We start from the raw sequence: 17,485 nt of genomic DNA on the forward strand, positions 1-17,485 counted from the left end.
ATATCATGTGATGAAAGAGATTGATTAAATTCAATGGAGATATGACTGATCGAGTGAGAATCATTTTAGCTAGCCGGTTGCATTTCCGCATATTGTAATGCCGCGGGGGATGCGATGAGAGAGGATGTAACAGTAGCCTCGTTTGGAATTGAGAATGAAGTATGCAAAGCGGTGTGGGTGAATGTGTGTGTCTGTGTGTGTGTGGTATACAAGGAAGCTTTTATAAGATTACTGTTTAACAGTACGGTGTAAAATGTAACGTGTTCATAATTTGCACATAATCACTTAAATAGAACAAAACCCTCTTGTCACCTACTTCAGTATGAATTCGAGCGAACGCAGCGCCGTTTCAATGGCTTCTCGTGCGCGAAAGGGATGCGGTTCCTTGTTTTTTTCTAGTGAAGAGAAACATTTCGAACGTTCCGAAAATGTTTTGCTAGTTTTTATCATTTTACAACTAATGCTGCCAGCCTTTGTTTCCGTCTGTGTAGCTTTTAAACAATCTGCTGGTTTGTCTGTCTTTTTTTAAAACTTAGTAGATCTTTTAGTATTGTTTACGTATTTATGTATACCCTGTTACGATTCAGCACATTGTTGTTGCCTGCATTCGCCAGTCAAAATGGATCGATTCGATAATCGATCGTCCAAATAGCTGAAGAGCAACAGCGACCGATATAGTTTTGGCTTTATGTTTATGTTGCTTTTGAGTACGCATAATGCTGGACTGTTGGTAAATTGTAAATGTGTGACCGATATGCTAATTCTCCTCAAAGAAATGCACAAAAAACCGGTTTCTGCGAGAAAAAAAAACTATTTATTTTGTTTGGATCCATATCTGTATCTGAACGTTTTGATAACATTCCACATTTTCCTGGATAGAATACTCTCATTGTGGTTCTTTTTTTTTAATATTTTGTCTAGAATTGTATGATGGATGCATCCAGAACCAAAATTATTTTAACATTCGCTTTGTGAGCGACGAATCTCTCCAAATCCATAAACAACAGGTTCGGCACAACATTGACAAGGCAATATCAATTGTGTACATAGTCAGTTCTCGAACAACACCGGCCAGTTCAGTTAAACGATAAAGTTTAACTTAAAGGTCTTTTGGGCGGGCTAGCAAAACATTTAATTTCTTCCGATTGCCGGGAACGGGAAACAGATGCAAATTTTAAACCTTCTCCACTAGCGACGAAGCTGGTAGGCAATGTGTTTGGCTTATGAAACTATAAATATATATATATATATACTTAAAAATGCACGTAAGATGGAAACAATGTTTTAGTTTAATGTAACCGTATAGGAAAAAAGCCCATCTCTTTAGACGTCGCGCCATGGTTCTTATACAAAGATATTTTTGTATTTGGAGATGTAATGAGCAAATCGAAACACTACGTAGCGTCATGACAAACATTTTATTCTTAACGAGCCATAGTTTACTTCGAATTAGTGTACGATTTAAGCAAACAGTGGACAGGTTTTGTACTATAGTGGGCGAAGAGCTAGACGATAAGATATTCCACCTTGTGTGCATCATGGCGTAATTGTAACGAACAAAAACGGAAGAAAACCCTGGCCGACACCGTCGAACGTGCAAACGCTCGTACCCAACTCACAATCACGCAACGATCATTGTTCCACATTGTTCGGGCCGACAGTCAGTATGCTCCACCTTCACCGACGTGCGCTACGTTTGGGGTAGGTCAGTACGGCGCTGGCGAACGATAATGTAAGTTGTAAAGACAAGTTCTGTTTAAAATTTGTCGAATGCATGTGATTTACCGTTTAAAGAAAAAGAAAAAACGAAGTGTAAAAATATGGAAAAAAAAGAAAGTTATTTAACAAAACAGAGACATAGCAGTGGTAACGGCAGGCAAGAACACAGTACAGAGATAGTAAAATACAAAGAAAATAAAGTAAAAAAAAAAATGAAACAGATCAAATTCTACTGTAGAATACGTCGTTTTTGCATTGAAAAATCGAACAAAATACTGATAATAAAACAAAGCAAGTTTTATGAAATGAATCAATCACGTGGCTGAGCGAGTGTTGTATTTCTTTACAATTATGTTTTGTAATATTGTTTAGTTTAGCTAGGTTTGAAGGTAAAAGCTTAACTCAATTTCTTTCAGTATATTATCAAAGATTCTCAAAATAACAGCTCATCAAACTCTTCTTAGGTAAATGTGCTGCTTAATCACGAACAATTGCGTTAGCCCTTCGGTAAAGTGGAACATCCAGTAAGGTTTTTTTTGGACATTGAAGATGCCTTTTGTCAAGAGTTGGAAGTGCCGATCGCAGCTGAGAACTTTATCATTCGAAACGACTAGAATTGATTGACGATCGGCAGACAACGAAGGTGCCGACTGATTTATTGGTAATACTTACGGTAGTACTACACACCTCCCAGCGCTTTCAGTGTATGCAGGTAAGTATAATATTTAATTTATCTTCTTCGCGTGTTGCTAAAAACGTACCTAAATCGTACCATACATCTTTAAAACAAACACCTAAAGAATAGCATTATTAAGCAGCTAGGAGCAAAATTGAGGATGGGATCTGATACGGGTACGAAATGGGGATAGACTTAGTTTCAAATTGAACAAATAAGAAACGTAATTAAGCTGCCGAACTGCAGATAAAAGTGTCTCTGCAACCCTCCGATGTTCAATGAATTGGAATTGCTAGGGGTGGACGATTGCGTAAAACACGGGAAGGGATCTACAAACCAATGGAGGAGAGTACATCAGGAGCATCGGTATGACCTAAATGGAGAGCGGCAATAAAGGAGGATGACCTTTATCGGAGCGACTTCTAGTGAGTCAATCTAGAGATCAATCAGCTTTAAATGAGATTTATAGAGAGTTCAGATCAAGCAGCCGACATCTGGGCGCATACCGAGCCAAAGGGGATGATAGTGCACCGAGACGATCGCTGCGGGTGCTCAATACGTTCGATATGAGTCTGCGCAGAGAGTGACCAGACCACTGAACTTTAGAACTTCACAGTACTTCAGAATCGATCTGATCAGCTCGATCTGAGCTCAAGGTTTTTTAAGCAACGGATATCAGAGAAGTCACGAGCAATCCGCCTCAACAAACTCAAGGCTCTTTAAGCTCTACTGATCACAGAGTGGATGTGGCAAGGCAAAAGCGCTGTCCAGCCAGAGCTCAAATCTTTAACGAATGTGACGCGATCTGCAGGTTGAAGGTCGAGGACATAGGGATGGGTAATGGGAATATAAGAATTGGTACAAGAAATAACACTACTCCTATCGAGATGGCAGGTTAAGCAATTACGAATACTCCAAACGGAGGAACGATCTATGGTAATCTGCCGCGATTAGCAAATTTCAGAGGAATACACAGGTAAAAAGTTCCTGCCTGGTTGATACGTTTACTTACATTTAGAAAGAGAGCTTTCGGGGGGATTATCTTATCTGTAGAACTCCTGGGGATTGAGGAATTGTGTCTTGAGAATGGCATTTTCTTGTACGAGTCATGTGACTGGTCGCCTCTACTACTCTGTTGCGAAAGTTCTAAACAGAGGCTCGATGAAAGTCCTCTGAAGTATCTCCAACACTACCTAGCCCATAGTTGTAGATGTGGCTCATGCAAATAGTATCAACTTACCATAAACAGTAGAACATTTACCGAGCGGAGTTCCATGATCAATTGTGATATTAATTGGCGGAAAACCCCTGTACTAGTGAAGCCCCAATAATGAGGCAGACCAAAAAAAACAGGCGCGAAATGAAAGAGGTTTTTTTCAACTATGTACTTAATATGACGACGGCAGGGGGGTTGAAGTGTGTGAGTGGGTTTGGGTGATCCATGCAGTAGTGTATGTTCCGTCGGGAAATAAGTACGCCAGTAGTCACGCAGTTTCTATTGTATCACGGGCTTCACGAGTGCACGTTAGGAGTGTATTTATTTGTTGCATCTCTAAAATGGTTGAATGTTCCTTTAAAACATGGCATAGGACTGGAGTCTTGCATACGAATATACGCGCGAAACTTGTTGTTTCGCTCTGTTCCATTAGCACTTTGCTTTCATTCGGCTGTAAACGTGTGGTGTGGTGTGGCGCAACGTTCGGCGGACCGTTTGCTGGGGTTTTGTTTATTTCGCAATAACAGGCATTGTAGTTTGTAAAGCCATCCATTAATGGGGTTTTTGTGTTTTGTTTTTCTTTTCCTCTCGCCTTTTATCCAATCGCTTGCGCACAAATTGTAAATTGTTCTAAAAACCGAAAATTTCCCCTCACGATTCGTTTTTTTTTTATTTATATGCCCATTTGCATTAAAGTTTTCTCTGTTGCATCTTGAAAGTTTGTTTTATGTTGTTTTTTGTTTTGTTTTCGTTTTGGGTTTTTTTTTGTTACTTTAATGATCGCCATTTTGTGGAAGAGCGAGAACTGGGAACGAATGTGGTGTGTGTGTGCGTGTGTGTTTGATTGATGGCTGAGGTAAAAGGGTGAACCAAAGCAAAACAAAATGGTCAACAACATACCCGATAAGTTCGGAAATTTCATTCCGGAACGGGCGTTTGTCACTGTTACATCTTCACATCGCTTAACTGCTGCGTTGTGTATTGGTTTTTCTGTGCTTTATTACATGTTTGGTTCGCTCGTTTGCACACGGGATCATTTATACCACCGTTTTCGTTCGTATGAGTGATGGATTGAGGCGCGATCTTTTTAAAGTATATTTTGATGAGTTTTGTGTGTGTGTGTTTTTTCTTTTAATCTTGTTTAGTTGTTTCTTTTTGTTCGGTTGGGTTTTTGTTCTCTCTACTAACAATTACTACCACAATCATAACACATTTGTAACACCATTATGTTGTCTTTTTTTTTAGTTTGTTTGTTTGTTTCATATTTAAAATGTTGCTTTTGTTTTGTTCCACATACTACGTTTAAACACAGTGCGATTCATTACGATTTTGCGACCACCACTACCACAGCGTTGCGCATGCGTTTATCCTTTTTTTTTGTTTGAAAAGCTTGGCTTCGTGCCAGCAGCGTTTGGGTTTTGTTATTAAAATTGGGACCAAACAGTAAAACAAAACAAAAAAACTAACTGCCACTGGACATCGACCAGAAATGTGTGTTTGTTTTGTTTTTCTTTTGTTAGGTGCTGACACACGTAAATCATCATTTATGCGCAACACAATAAATGCAATACAATCGTACGGTGATTTCCATTGGTTTCATTTTCCATTGCTGTGTTTAGGTTATATTCGCACATCCGGGATGCCGGCATCAGGGACATCCGGCGACTACCGGTTGCGGGGGTTTGGGTTGTTTTTTTTTTGTTTACGTTACGTACTACTACATTTGCATCGCCTAGAGTTCATCTTTGGAAAATCACCATCATCAACATCATTTCAGCTCTACCATTAGTTATCACATACATTGTTGTTGTTTTTTTTTTCTTGTTCTGCTAGAAGGATCAAACCACCAAACGAAGCAACGAAAATCATTCATTCAACAAAGTTCATTCCAACAATTCTTTACGACGGAGAGACTGACCCGAGCAGCGCGTACATCGTGCGTAACTGGTTGTTTGTGTGTGTGTGTGTGTGTTGGGAAACTAACTTTGGCTAACGTTACATTTGTGTGGGAAGGGGGAGGAGGGAGGGGGAGGAGGACATTCGGTTTCCACCGAACTCCGGGCACCGATTGTACGCGCTGCGCCATGCTCTCATATATTTAAGGCAAATGTGAAAGGGTTTGGTGATAGATGTGTTGTGTGTTGTTACCGCTGCTGTGATATCACTCACAACTGCAACACCCGGTGCGAGCAGTAAACTCCCGGGCACTAGAAACTCTGATCCGGTGCGGGTATTTCAACCAATTAATAATTCTCTTCGCTTAAAAACTAGCCGACGGTGCGCAGATTGAGACAGACAGCACTGCAGCGGAGCGTTCCGTGGCCGTGCTCTCTGTTTGGAAGCAGTTTTTTTTGTCTTTTTTGTACAACAAAGCAAACACAAAATGGATGTTTTTTTTGTTGTGAAAAGTAATGTGTTTCAATCATACTATTCCTCGCTGTGTCTACCTTCATCAAGGACAACACACCGAACGCTACGCAAGCACTATGCTTCGTTTGAACTAAAAGTACTAAAATGCTTTCCCCAGAAGGACGCACCTGCGCCAGTGATGAGAAGTTGACCGATCCGATCTAATCTAGAAAAAATGCGAATGCACAAGCTCTACAACCTTGGTCTGCTGCATGAGTCCTCTAAACCGCTCACGGTCGAGTGCCGTTGTACGGCTATCTAATATCCCGGCCATTATGGTGGACGCATCAACGTCATCACTCCATCTCAATTTGGGTCTACTACGCCTAATCTCTTCCTCTGTGGACGACCTAAAACAACTTCAAAGGCTCGATCGTCCGGTGTCATTCTCATGACGTGACTGAAGCTCACTGGAACCAGGCGAGTCTAGTCCGCTGGGCGACAGTGAGCGGACTCCTCCATTGTCCTTCCACACATATACAGGGCCAAAAAACCTTCTGAGCAGCTTCGAACGCGGCTAAGAGGGTTTCGTCAGCTTTGGACAAAGTCCATGCCTCAGAGGCGCATGTGACTACTGGAACTATACAAGCGCTATAGAGTAGACTTCCTTTTGTCTACAGAGCAGTTTCCTCAGGCTGTAAAAATACCATCAATGCTGTGAGATAACTGACTTCAAAGATGCGTTCATCTACCTGTACTGTATCACCCCTATTTAGCTAACCCTAAGTTGTTGGCAGAACCGCTGGTGATGTCACCATCAACTTGGGTTTTGTCTTGTTAATCTCCTACTCGAGGTTTTCTGCCTTCTGTTAAATCCTTTGGTAAGCATCCGCTACTTCCACTAAAACCATGAACTGATGTCTATATCAGTGCATGCCAAAATCTGGATTGGCCTATAGAAGATGGTCCCCCAAGGTTTGCACCTCTGAGTCGCGGATGATTCTATCTAGCGCTAAGTTGCAGCAAACCAGTCCCCTTGGCGCAGACCCTAAGTGATAGCAAAGGACCCTGAGAGTTTTCCATCCACCATCAGCTGGCATGTGACGTTTGGTCATTGTCATTCGTACCAGTGTGATAAGTATGGCCGGGATTCCAAAACAAATCCAATTCAATAACATCACTCACTGGTGATGCCGATCGTTGAGATCACTGGCCTGATCCGCATCGCAAGTTTGAGAGCGCTTCTCATCACTGTACGTCGATGGTTTGCGTACCCCGTTGGTGAATCGTTTTCCTAACCGCGTCGTGGAGTGTGTAGCGCATGTGTAAAATAGTATCGCAATGAGTGAGGGTTTAGCTGGCGCTTAGTTTACATCACATTTATTTGGTATAGCTGCGTTGCTGTCGTGTATAAGAAGTGGCCCGATGCCCTCCCCACCCAACTTCTTCAAACACGCTAACACATTGCCCATTTGTTGGGCCGACTCGACTCGACTAATGGACATGACACATGTGGCTCTAGACAACGATGACAGATGAAGCGTTTTTTTTTTTGTTGTTGTTTGCTTTGCGTGTGCTACTAGTGACATCTCTCGTATAGTGTGCAGGTGACAAGTGATGCGTTCCTGTAATGCATGTATACTACTACTAGCTTCCATTCGTTCATATAGTGAGTGTTTTGTATGTGATGTAGGTGATGCCGTGTTGCTGATCAGCTAGGTTGGGTTGGTGCCCTTCCACTACGTAAAAATAGCCCGTAGCCACTCGTTCGTATAGATAGGTGAAGAGTTTGCCGGGTACTTCGTTTTAAAAATTGAGCGTACCATGCTGACGTGCGGTAAAACACAGTACGCCGTAAGCTCCGTGGTAATATGCGTCTGGCAAGGAATGTTCCTCATCCTTCCCCGGGAGTAATCCGACCTTCGCCCCTTCGCAAGGGTAGAGAAGCTGTTGGGCAAAGTGTTGTGGGAAAACCGGCGAAGGAAATCTACTACTCCACTCCACGCATACCTAATGTTGCAAAAAACAAAAAATATCGCTTCACGGATGGTCAGGTATCCATTCATTCGCTACATCGATCGATCGGTGCAAGCGTACCGAGATGCGCACACGTGCACTACACGGGCACACGATTCGGTCACGCTTGACACGATGCACCATAAGAAAGAAATGCGGCATAACGTTCATTCGCTAGATAACAAATCAAAGGTGTTTGTTTGTGTTTTCTTCGTTCGCTCTATGGCGGCGATCTGCATTCGTTTGATAGCGGACGCTCCCCAGGAAAACACATCCGTTGCTTGTTACATCTATGTGGAAAAACAGCTTTTAACCTACAGCAAGGGAGGAAATGGTGCGATAATCACTACATACATTCCTGCTCGAGCCTCCTAGCTTCCACCGTAAACGCGTGCTAGTTGCGCGGTTGGGTAGAACGAAGGTGTCCTAGTAAAGCTGGAGGCCCTCTAGTGGATGGTTTGGGAAACAGCGCGACAAGAAGCTATTGGCTGATGGTGTATCTTCCACAAGTAAGGAGAGGGAGTTGTTGCTTTGCTCACTACTCATTTCCTAACGACCACTTTAGTTGTGCCTAGTTAGTAATGCATTCTATGTATTCCGTGTAGTTTTCAGTTGGCTATTAGTTTGTTTACGTATTAGATCTAACTAGAGTTCTGTAAGAAACGCCTCGAAAGCTCCTTTCGAAATGCTGTAGTTATGTACTGTAGCTGCTATTCTATCCGCAATGCCTATAAATCCATCGTAATAAGTGTGCTCCTTCTGTTAGTAAACTGCCACAAAACCAAGCTTCACTGAGTGTTTGTGGCGTGTGACAGAACGTGTCCAAGAAACGGAGAGAATGCTAAAGAACTCCCATCACCCTGCTACTTTTCATTGAGCTATTGAGCAAATCAAGCTTACAGTGATGTGCTCCGGTGGAGTTTGTGGTACAACAAAAAAAAAAACCCCACCCTATCAATGCATTAGCAGTGTCCACTGCCTTCGATCGGCACACACGCAAAAGAAATTCGCTAGAAACACAGTCCAACGGTCCTTCCCACAGGCAGCTGGTGCCGTTTCGGAGTTAAACGTTTCCGGGTCTGCAATGTTGCTGAACTAATATGTTAACTGCACTATTGTATCTGAGAACTTTCGCCCAAAAATTACAAACCATCCTCCCCGGAGGATTGCGATCTTCGTGCCCAACATTGCCCGGCCACTGTTGTACCACCGGCCCGGGTTTGGACGTGCGCAGAACGGAGAGATGGTCTGTAAATTGGTAAAGTTGCGTCAAGATGTCTATACCGCGTTCGTAGTATTCGGGCAATCATGCACTGGCCGCTGGTTTGTATGCCTGTCTATCATTCCAGTCTAGGTGGAAGTTGTCGCTTGTTTGGCAGAAAAGGGAAGAGAGAGAGATAGAGAGATAGCTAGAGAGAGCACTATGCAAGGGCTTCGGTGGAGGCGGCTGTCTTTTGTGGTTGAGTCACGGGGTACACTATCTTCGTTGTTATCCGACCTTCTACCTGGGCCTGAAATAGTAACCCTACCAAGGTAACAACAAGGTCAGAAGCTACCGTTCCATCGGTATACACGTACTGGGTACGTATGGATCTCTGGACACTTTGTGTATTGAGGCGAGGAGGGGAGGTTTCGAAGATACTCTTGGGTGTAGCATTCCAACACTCGAAAGCCATTTCACAATTTCCGTCTATTGTGTATGTGTGTGCGTGTGAGAGAGAGAGACAGAGAACGTGGCTTTACAGGGAAGGAGCTTTCGCTAAGGAGCTTTGCTAATAAAAACGTTAGAATCGAGCGTTCAAAACTACTGCAACTCGGCCTATGCTCACAATCACTGTCGAAAGGAAGGAGAGGATCACTAGAACTGGTTGTTCCGGTTGTGTCTAAATTCTAGCCGTTGCAAACAAGTGCTGGAAACAGGGGCCGCAAGTCTAGAAACTTGAAGAGCTATGCCTATGGAAGTAACGTTTCTACAGTAGAGGAATGGTCGAAATGTGCGCAAAAAATTGGTATGAATGTATAGTTTTGTATGTATTTTTTGCGTTATTGTGGTATTGAGTGTGTTTCCCTCTGCTTCCTTTGATCGCATGTTTTTTTTTTTAGATGACTTAATGTACAGGACAGGGGCTGTATACGAATATATGGAAGTCCGTTTTCCGGCACTGTAGCTAGCGGGTGTGGAATGGAAGTTGATTCGTACTCCGTGTTGCAAGGTCCTACAGATATGGAAAAAAAGCTCAACCATTCCTTTTTGTTGCTGCTTTCCTTCACTTCTTCGTATTAAAATTTTCTAATGAGTCAACAAAACAGAGGCGCCGTGGGTATGTACAGGTAACGATGATAGATACTACTCTCCTGCCGCTTTCTAACACCAGCTCTGTGCCGTTCCATGCTGAAACGGGCTTTGATGGGTGACAAATGTTTAAAATCGATCTGGATCACGCATGCCCACCACATAATACCGTAATTTAAGCGAGGGAGGGAGGAAAGCGTACGAACACAACATTACATCACTGTGCTGCTTCGGAGACCCTTCGGCCTTCGGTATCCTGTTTAAACAAACCAGCGGGAGCCTTCCAACGGGTACCAACGGCGAAATGGTGAGCTACTGCCAGTGTGTGCACGTTATTGGAGTTAAGTGCTGTTGTAAAAGATACGTTGATATCAGCACACCTTCTAAAAGGCCTTTTGACCCTCCACCCCTTCAGGGGGTCTTGTGGGATGTTACATTGCGTGTAAAGTTCCTCCAAAGAATGCGTTATCTAGGCGTAACTTGTGGCGCAAAATCGGGTCCGCTATCAAAGGGTTCGCCATGCATGCAGTCCGTTCACGCAGGGTTCGCGAAAGGATCATGCGCCACCCATCCTCATCCTCTTGCCGCCCCCCCGGTAACGAATTCGCGTTGTTGTTGTTGTTGTTTTTGGTCTTTTTGCTGTTTGTGGGCCCGTGTGTCCTCGTGTGTGGGTGTGTGTGTTTTTTTTTGCTCGTTTGTTTGGTTTTGCTATAAAAAACTCGCTCCCAACCAACCGGGAGGAAAAATGTATCAAAATCGTCTGTTTTATATGTTTTTTTTTTGCTTTTTATCCTTCCTTTTCTTATGCGAGTTTTTGTGTGTGTGGCAGAGTGTACAACGGGATGAGAACGGATGAGTGGCCAACGGTACGTTTGGTTTGGGTTTCGATCGTTCTTCTTTGTTTTGTGGGGGGTTTTTTTGTTTTCTCCGCCCATTCTGCGCTAAAAGGACAATGACAATGATATACACACACACACACTGATACAAAGAACATCGAAAGACACCGATCTGATGTACAACAATATGGTGTGATGGTAGTGATGCTTGCGTGCTTAAGGAGGGTGTTGGTGGTGGTTCGTGTAGGGTTCGGTACGGTTTTTTTGTGTGGTAAAATGGCAATCGCTTTCGGCTATGCTTCCCGATTAATGCAGGGTGGTTATCGGGTGTTGTAGCGAATGGTATATGTTGCGGTCTTCGATGGTCTGGGGAAGGGTGGCTGTTTGGGTGCTTGCTTGGAGAGATGGAGCAACGTCTGAGCAACAGCAGATGTTTCCTGTTTTTTTAATGTACGGTGATGTGACAGAAAGACCTCGTGTGAGGTGTGTGCGCGGTTTGTCTTTTCGTTTCAGTACTTGAGATACTTGGTGTGTCGGCGCGTCTTCTTCACCACCGGCAATCCGTCCAGCCGGCCATCCGAATAGTACGAACAGTCGAGCAATTTTCACCAGAATGACAGGGGCCGGGAGGTGCTCTTCAGTTTATAGCGCGCCCGCCTGTAGTCCTGCGCATCCAGCCGGTACAGGGGCGAGATCTTCACGCCCGTCTTCTCCGGTATGATCTGGAACCGTGCCTGCGGGTCCTTGGTGGGCTGCGGTTGGCGGGCCGCGTTACGTCTCGCCGCCGTTGCCACCGATGCAACGGACAGCTTGCTCGGGTGTACCGTCAGCGGGCGCTTGGTGGAGGATGGATCGCCGCCGGTGGTGCGCCGGGTCTGGTCGCTGCCCGTCCCCAGCGGTCGGCTGGCCGAACTTGCCACAATGTTCATCTTTTTCGCCGGGATGTTCTTCAGGTAGTTCTGCTCGACGTGACAGTTTAGCGGCGAGTACTTGTTCGGCTTGTAGATCGAGAAGATGTTGTTGAGGAAGCTGATCGCATTGCTGTTGCCGCCTAGCGTGTTACCGGACGCGTCCAGCGTCTTGGCACTGTTCGGCTCATGCGTGGCCGGTCCCTTGTCGGAAAGATGGCCGGAGTCCTCTGCCAGCCGCTTGTCCCGTTCCGCCGGGTACACCTTGTGCCGTGCTCCTTTACTCCTCGCCGCCGTGTTGGCGCGATGCCGGTGGCTGTGGTTGTTCGCCTTGCCGATGCCACCCTCCCGGTAGTGGTAGTGGTCCCGATGGTACGGATCATCATCGTGGTAGATGTCGATGACCGTCCCGTTGTTGTAGCACCGGCTGAGATTGACGTTCTTCACCTTCTTGGTGGGGGCCGCCGTCCCACCGGACATCGCACTCCGGCCCGCATTCTTGCGCTCCTCCAGCTCGCTCGGTGACGTTGGCGACGGCTTCTCCAGCTCCTCCCAATACTTCTCAAAGTCGAAGTTAAAATCATCCAGCTCCAGATCGGTTGAGTCGGAGGAGGTGTCATCGAAGCGATTCGGGGGCTTTACCTCCAGCATGCTCTTGTTCTTCGGTGGCGTACCGGGGGCTTTCAGCAGTAAGCGTCCAGCGTCGCGCAGCTGCCGATGGTTCCGCTCGATGCAGCAGTTCTGGTTGAAGAAATCCTCAAACGATCGTCTGTAGTTGTCCGTGTACTCCGCGTCCGCGTACTTCGCAGCGCGATCGAGCCGCCCACGGTGCAACTGTTTCGACCGTTGCCCCCGATACAAATCGGTCCCAGGGCCCGTACCGGCCCGTGATGGATGGCCGTACAGTTCGCGGGCCACTCCACCATAGTCACCGCAGGCGATCGAATGCCGATCCTCGGCGTAAAGCGTGTTCAGATCACTCTCCATTTCCTCCTGATCATCCCGATCGGTGGCCTCCTCGTCCTCCCCATCATCTTCGTCCTCGTCGAACAGATCGAAGTCCTCCTCCATGACGTACTGTGGCCGTGGTGCAATAGCATCACCCACACCGCCAGCACCGATCCGCAGATTATTCCGATTCCGCAGATTCCATTCGCTAATGATGTTGCTATTGTTATGCCGATACGCGTTGTTGTTGTTGTTGGTGGTGGTGCTGTGCACATTGTTATTGTTATTATTTACGTTATTGTTGTGTAGATTATTGTGGTTGTAAAAGTTCTTCTCGTCCTTGCTGAAGCACGTCTCGTTGAAGCAACCCTCGCGGTCGCACAGCCGCACGACCGTGCGGCCACCTTCCGGGTGGCGGCGCCGATGACCGGGGAATTCCGGCATCTCGAAGCTGTTGCGGTTGTACAGCTTCGCCATGTTGAACCCGACGCCCATGCTGCGCGACGTGCTGAACGAGTACGACTTCGGTATCTTCGGGTAACGCTCAGTCCAACCGTCGCGCTCCAACCCATCGCCGAGCTCGTCGATGTCCCGCATGCGGTTAACGCCGAAGCAGCAGCTGTTCGATTTGGGATAGTTGTGCCGCCGCTCGAAATGGCCATCGATGGTGAAGATGCCGTCGTCCTCCAGCCCGGCCATGCTCATGTTACCGTTGATATCCCGCCCGCCCGATGCACCGGCCGCCAGATGCGGCATCGGGCGCTGGAAGCCCACGCCCAGCTCGCCGTCCGAGTTGTCGATGGATTGGTTCGAGTAGATGTTCTCCGTGTACCAGTTGGGCTCGAGGGAGGTTTTTCGCGGTCGGGGCCGCTTCACCGGGTAGTAGTTGAAATGGTGCCGGTAGAGGATGCGCTCCTGGTTGTCGTACTTCAGCCGGTGCTCCACGTTGTACTTGTGGGCCTTCATCATCTCCATCTTCTTCTCGCGGAACTTCTCCCACTTTTCCCAGCTGCGATCGTACGACTTGTGGAAGTTGTTGCGGCTCTCCCGGTGGTAATGATGTCCGCCCGCATGGCATTGGTCTTTCTGGTCCGGGCGGCCCTCGTGCCGTTGCCCGCCCGCCGACGTCTCCTTTCTGCTTGCCTTCGTGGATACGCTTGATCCCGCACCCTTGCCGGTGGTACCCGCATGCTGTCTGTGGTCTTTATCACGATCCCGGTCGAGTTTTTCCTCTTCCGGTTGTCAGACCTCCTGCAAGTACTTGACCGGACACACGCCCTGTCGGTTATCGGCCGAACGCACCATCACCATGCCATTTACCTCTTCGCCCACCTGAAGATGCGGGTGAGAGATACAGACAGATCAAACGTAAAATCTCTCTAGATCTCCACGGTGCCAACCGTACCAGCTTACCTGTATAACGATCTGATCGCGAAGTAGCGTTAACGTGCCGTCGCCACGCTCATTGTCCGTCACCTGCAGGTTGTGTGTGACCTGCAGTGGTTTTTCCGATGCCGCAAGCTTAGCACAGTATTTCGATGGGAAGTAACCGACCTTCCCGAGACACTTTCCCTTCCACCAGTCCGGATCGGACGTGTCGATCACAGTGACCTGCAAATGTTTGGCATGCCGTGATTAGATCGGTTGTTCTGCTGTTCGGCGCCAAAACCATTCGTACCTTGTAACCGGCTTTTAGATCCAGTTCGTCCTGATGACGGGACTTGAAGTTGTACAGCACCACGTATAGGTTTGTTGGTAGAAGACGATGGGATTTCTGAAATGTTTGAAGACATTATTAGCCACTCGGTTAGACGGATGGGCTTTAGTATCTCCTAATTTGTTAATTTTAAAGTTAGTACTACATCCCTGCCTCGCAAACGATATCTTCACCAGGGGTGTCCTAAGACTAAGACACTTATTACTTCTTATTTCACGTCTTCTTGGTGTTACGCCTTACTACCTCATGCCTACCAGAACTCGCTTACTAAACTATATTTCACGAGATTCGAACGTAGGTGGAAACATGTGTAAATTACGATTAGTAGTAGACGATTAGTGGACACCTTTCTCTAAGATTATAGATGTACAGTCAAGTCTCTCTAACTTGCTAGCTGTAGGGAACGCTATCATAGAGAGACTTACAGCTTTGGGAAAGAAATACACTGGGGTGGTATAATATTTAAGTATGGCAAGAGCCTTCAATATTCTGTAAACGCAGCTATCACGCGATGTCATTGACAAGCACCAAACACGGTTACCTTAGAGAGACATTGGTGTATAAACACCATGTGCAGCCTAAAGAAAGTGATGTTAAGGAGACTTTGCAGACCTTGAGAGACATAAAATGTATTGAAAATGAAGGGACTATCAAAAATCTTCATCTTATTCGTCGGTCTACAGTCATTAAACATTGAGCAAAAGCCGGCAAATTGTATGCAGAATATTTGTTCATCGAACATTTTTCCCATACTATTTGACAGATCTTACTCTCTATGTTCAATGACTGTAGACCGCGGTACTACCTTAGAGAGACTTGACTGACTGTCGCGGGAAAATATTCTTAAATGGCTAAATACCTCGGGTAACCCTGTAATACAGTCTAATTCCTGTTTGTACTCCGTTTATCGTCTAAAGTAGTTTTAAATTGCAATTTGTAGCACATGGTTACCATACTTTTCTCTTCAATAAACTATTTCAACAAAAGGTCCAATTTTTTAATCTAATTTAACCCTCAGTTAAAATTTTGTAAAAATTCATGTTGTTCTAAATAGTTCATCTTGAGTTCATTGCCAATTTAAGTTATTCTGATTTATTTATTTTTAAAACTTGATTTCCGAACCGAATATTCTGATAGTTCAAACTGTCTCCTCTTTAAAAACTGCTTAATAAATTGTTTTTATCACTTCTAGCATAGACCATTTTTATCACATGAAGAAAAAAATGGAAATGGTATAGGACAATAAGATGCATTGCAGTGTTTTATTGCACCCAAAATTCTTTTCCACACCCTGTCAACACGCAAAGAAACAACCAGAAAATTGAATTTTGTAGACCAAGAGAAAAAATGGATCCACTTTAACAGCAAGAGAATAAGATGCTTCTGGTTCCAATTTGTCGGCCCAAAATGTTTCCCCCAACAAAGGGTGAATTGCTGCTCCTTGCTCCTGAAACACACACCCCTCCCGCACCGTTCATTTACCTGATTTTGACGTACCGGTGATGGGCAGGGTGAGGTGCTGGCCGACGAGAGGCTTTTTTCGATTTCATCCGGCAGATCGACGGAACCGGTCTTCATGCCGCGCGTAGCGTACAGGAATTTTCTCTGCGTACCGGACGGGCTGGATGGTGCTGTGTTGTGCGGGATAAGCACATCGAGATACACACGATAGGATAGGTTTCGTTATTTAGACATCGGGCTCAAGAACGCTTCGCGCGGTATGTATGCGGTACAAGCCACGGCGTCGATAAATTCGAAATTCGTTCAATCCGTTCTTGATCCTGTACCGCGCACACACGCATTTGTCGGCAGTGGGAACTTGGGTGCAGAAAAGATAAGAACTGTTTGACTGCTGCCCCAAGGCGAGCAGCAGCATAACGAGGGAAAGGAATTGGGAAATGGGAAATAATTTAAAGAAAACTATACAGCCACGGAAAAATAGAAGCGAACAGAACACATGAAACGGGGGAGAACCGGACAGGTTAGGACACAATCCACAGCTCGGAAACAATACGCGAAGGGGTGCAATTTCGGCAATTCACTAAGAATGGATGATGTTTGCCGCGTTTTTATCTTATATCCCTTCCCCACCCCACGGCACCCACTGCTAAATACTTACAGTGTAACCTACTATTGTTAGATGGCGGCGTGCTGTGTTCTAAGTGACCACCAGAACCTCCGTGGCCACCGTGACCGGTCGGTCCCGGGAGTCGCCGCCGTATTTGCCCATGCAATTCGGACGATTCTGGTGAGTCCAAGCTGAGTGATTTCATTCTAAGGTTCAGCTTTTGGCGTCGTGGTGAATGCGGTGCTACAATGTTCGGTAATACGGTACACAACGGTAATACGGAATACATTATTTTACGCGTTCGTACTGCAGCGGCCCAGCGCCAAACGGTGGTTGGCTGCTGGATAACGGAGCAGCGTTTCGTAACAGCAAAACAAAGCAATCAAACGGAAAAGCGATCGAACCAAAATGTCTAACACGGTGTTCGGGGTTGGTGGTGGTGGTGGTGTTTTAAGATAAGCGTGAAACATGCAGTAGCATCGTGTGGGTGTGTACGGGGGCAGACCAACTGCGACTGGTGGCACAACATGGTCGGCATGTTTGGTAACGAATTTTTGGCACCCATTGCCTGATGCTGGTGCCAAGCAGCAGCGATCGAGCGCTGAGTAAATCGATACAGTGTGATACAGCGCTACTTGGTGCTGTTGTAGTGATTGGACGACTGGAGCTTAATTAAAGCCGAGTGCCTTAAAGCGGTGCAAAATTGTACAGTATTTAAACATTTTTGACAAGGACAGGG

The 17,485-nt window shown here is 45.8% G+C and overlaps 2 protein-coding genes across 2 annotated transcripts in view; both read right to left on the minus strand.

The window, feature by feature from the left end:
* Window positions 1-11,622: 11,622 nt before the first annotated feature.
* On the minus strand, window positions 11,623-14,151 carry LOC128713100 (uncharacterized). The gene is made up of 3 exons (XM_053807963.1): window positions 14,146-14,151; window positions 13,282-14,104; window positions 11,623-13,191 (listed from the first exon to the last, which is right to left on the minus strand). Exons 1-3 carry the CDS (start codon window positions 14,149-14,151, stop codon window positions 11,711-11,713), a joined length of 2,310 nt encoding a protein of 769 aa, XP_053663938.1. The 3' UTR covers window positions 11,623-11,710.
* A 52-nt stretch (window positions 14,152-14,203) lies between these two features.
* The window catches only part of LOC128713101 (uncharacterized), a 49,574-nt gene continuing 46,292 nt past the window's right edge, over window positions 14,204-17,485 (minus strand). The window contains exons 14-19 of the mRNA XM_053807964.1: window positions 16,798-16,989; window positions 16,732-16,751; window positions 16,176-16,316; window positions 14,640-14,735; window positions 14,375-14,572; window positions 14,204-14,293 (exon numbers count right to left, since the gene is read on the minus strand). Of these exons, the coding sequence (XP_053663939.1) occupies window positions 14,204-14,293; window positions 14,375-14,572; window positions 14,640-14,735; window positions 16,176-16,316; window positions 16,732-16,751; window positions 16,798-16,989 (737 nt within the window). The remainder of the gene's footprint in view (window positions 14,294-14,374; window positions 14,573-14,639; window positions 14,736-16,175; window positions 16,317-16,731; window positions 16,752-16,797; window positions 16,990-17,485) is intronic.

This window comes from Anopheles marshallii, chromosome 3 (assembly GCF_943734725.1).
Source record: "Anopheles marshallii chromosome 3, idAnoMarsDA_429_01, whole genome shotgun sequence".
NCBI lineage: Eukaryota > Metazoa > Arthropoda > Insecta > Diptera > Culicidae > Anopheles > Anopheles marshallii.

What these genes read in the sequence shown, in the direction of transcription:
- LOC128713100 (XM_053807963.1), bottom strand. An exon ending in GGACGAGAAGAACTTTTACA is followed by an intron (nt 13,192 to 13,281) that starts ACCACAATAATC and finishes ACGCGTATCGGC; the next exon opens with ATAACAATAGCAACATCATT.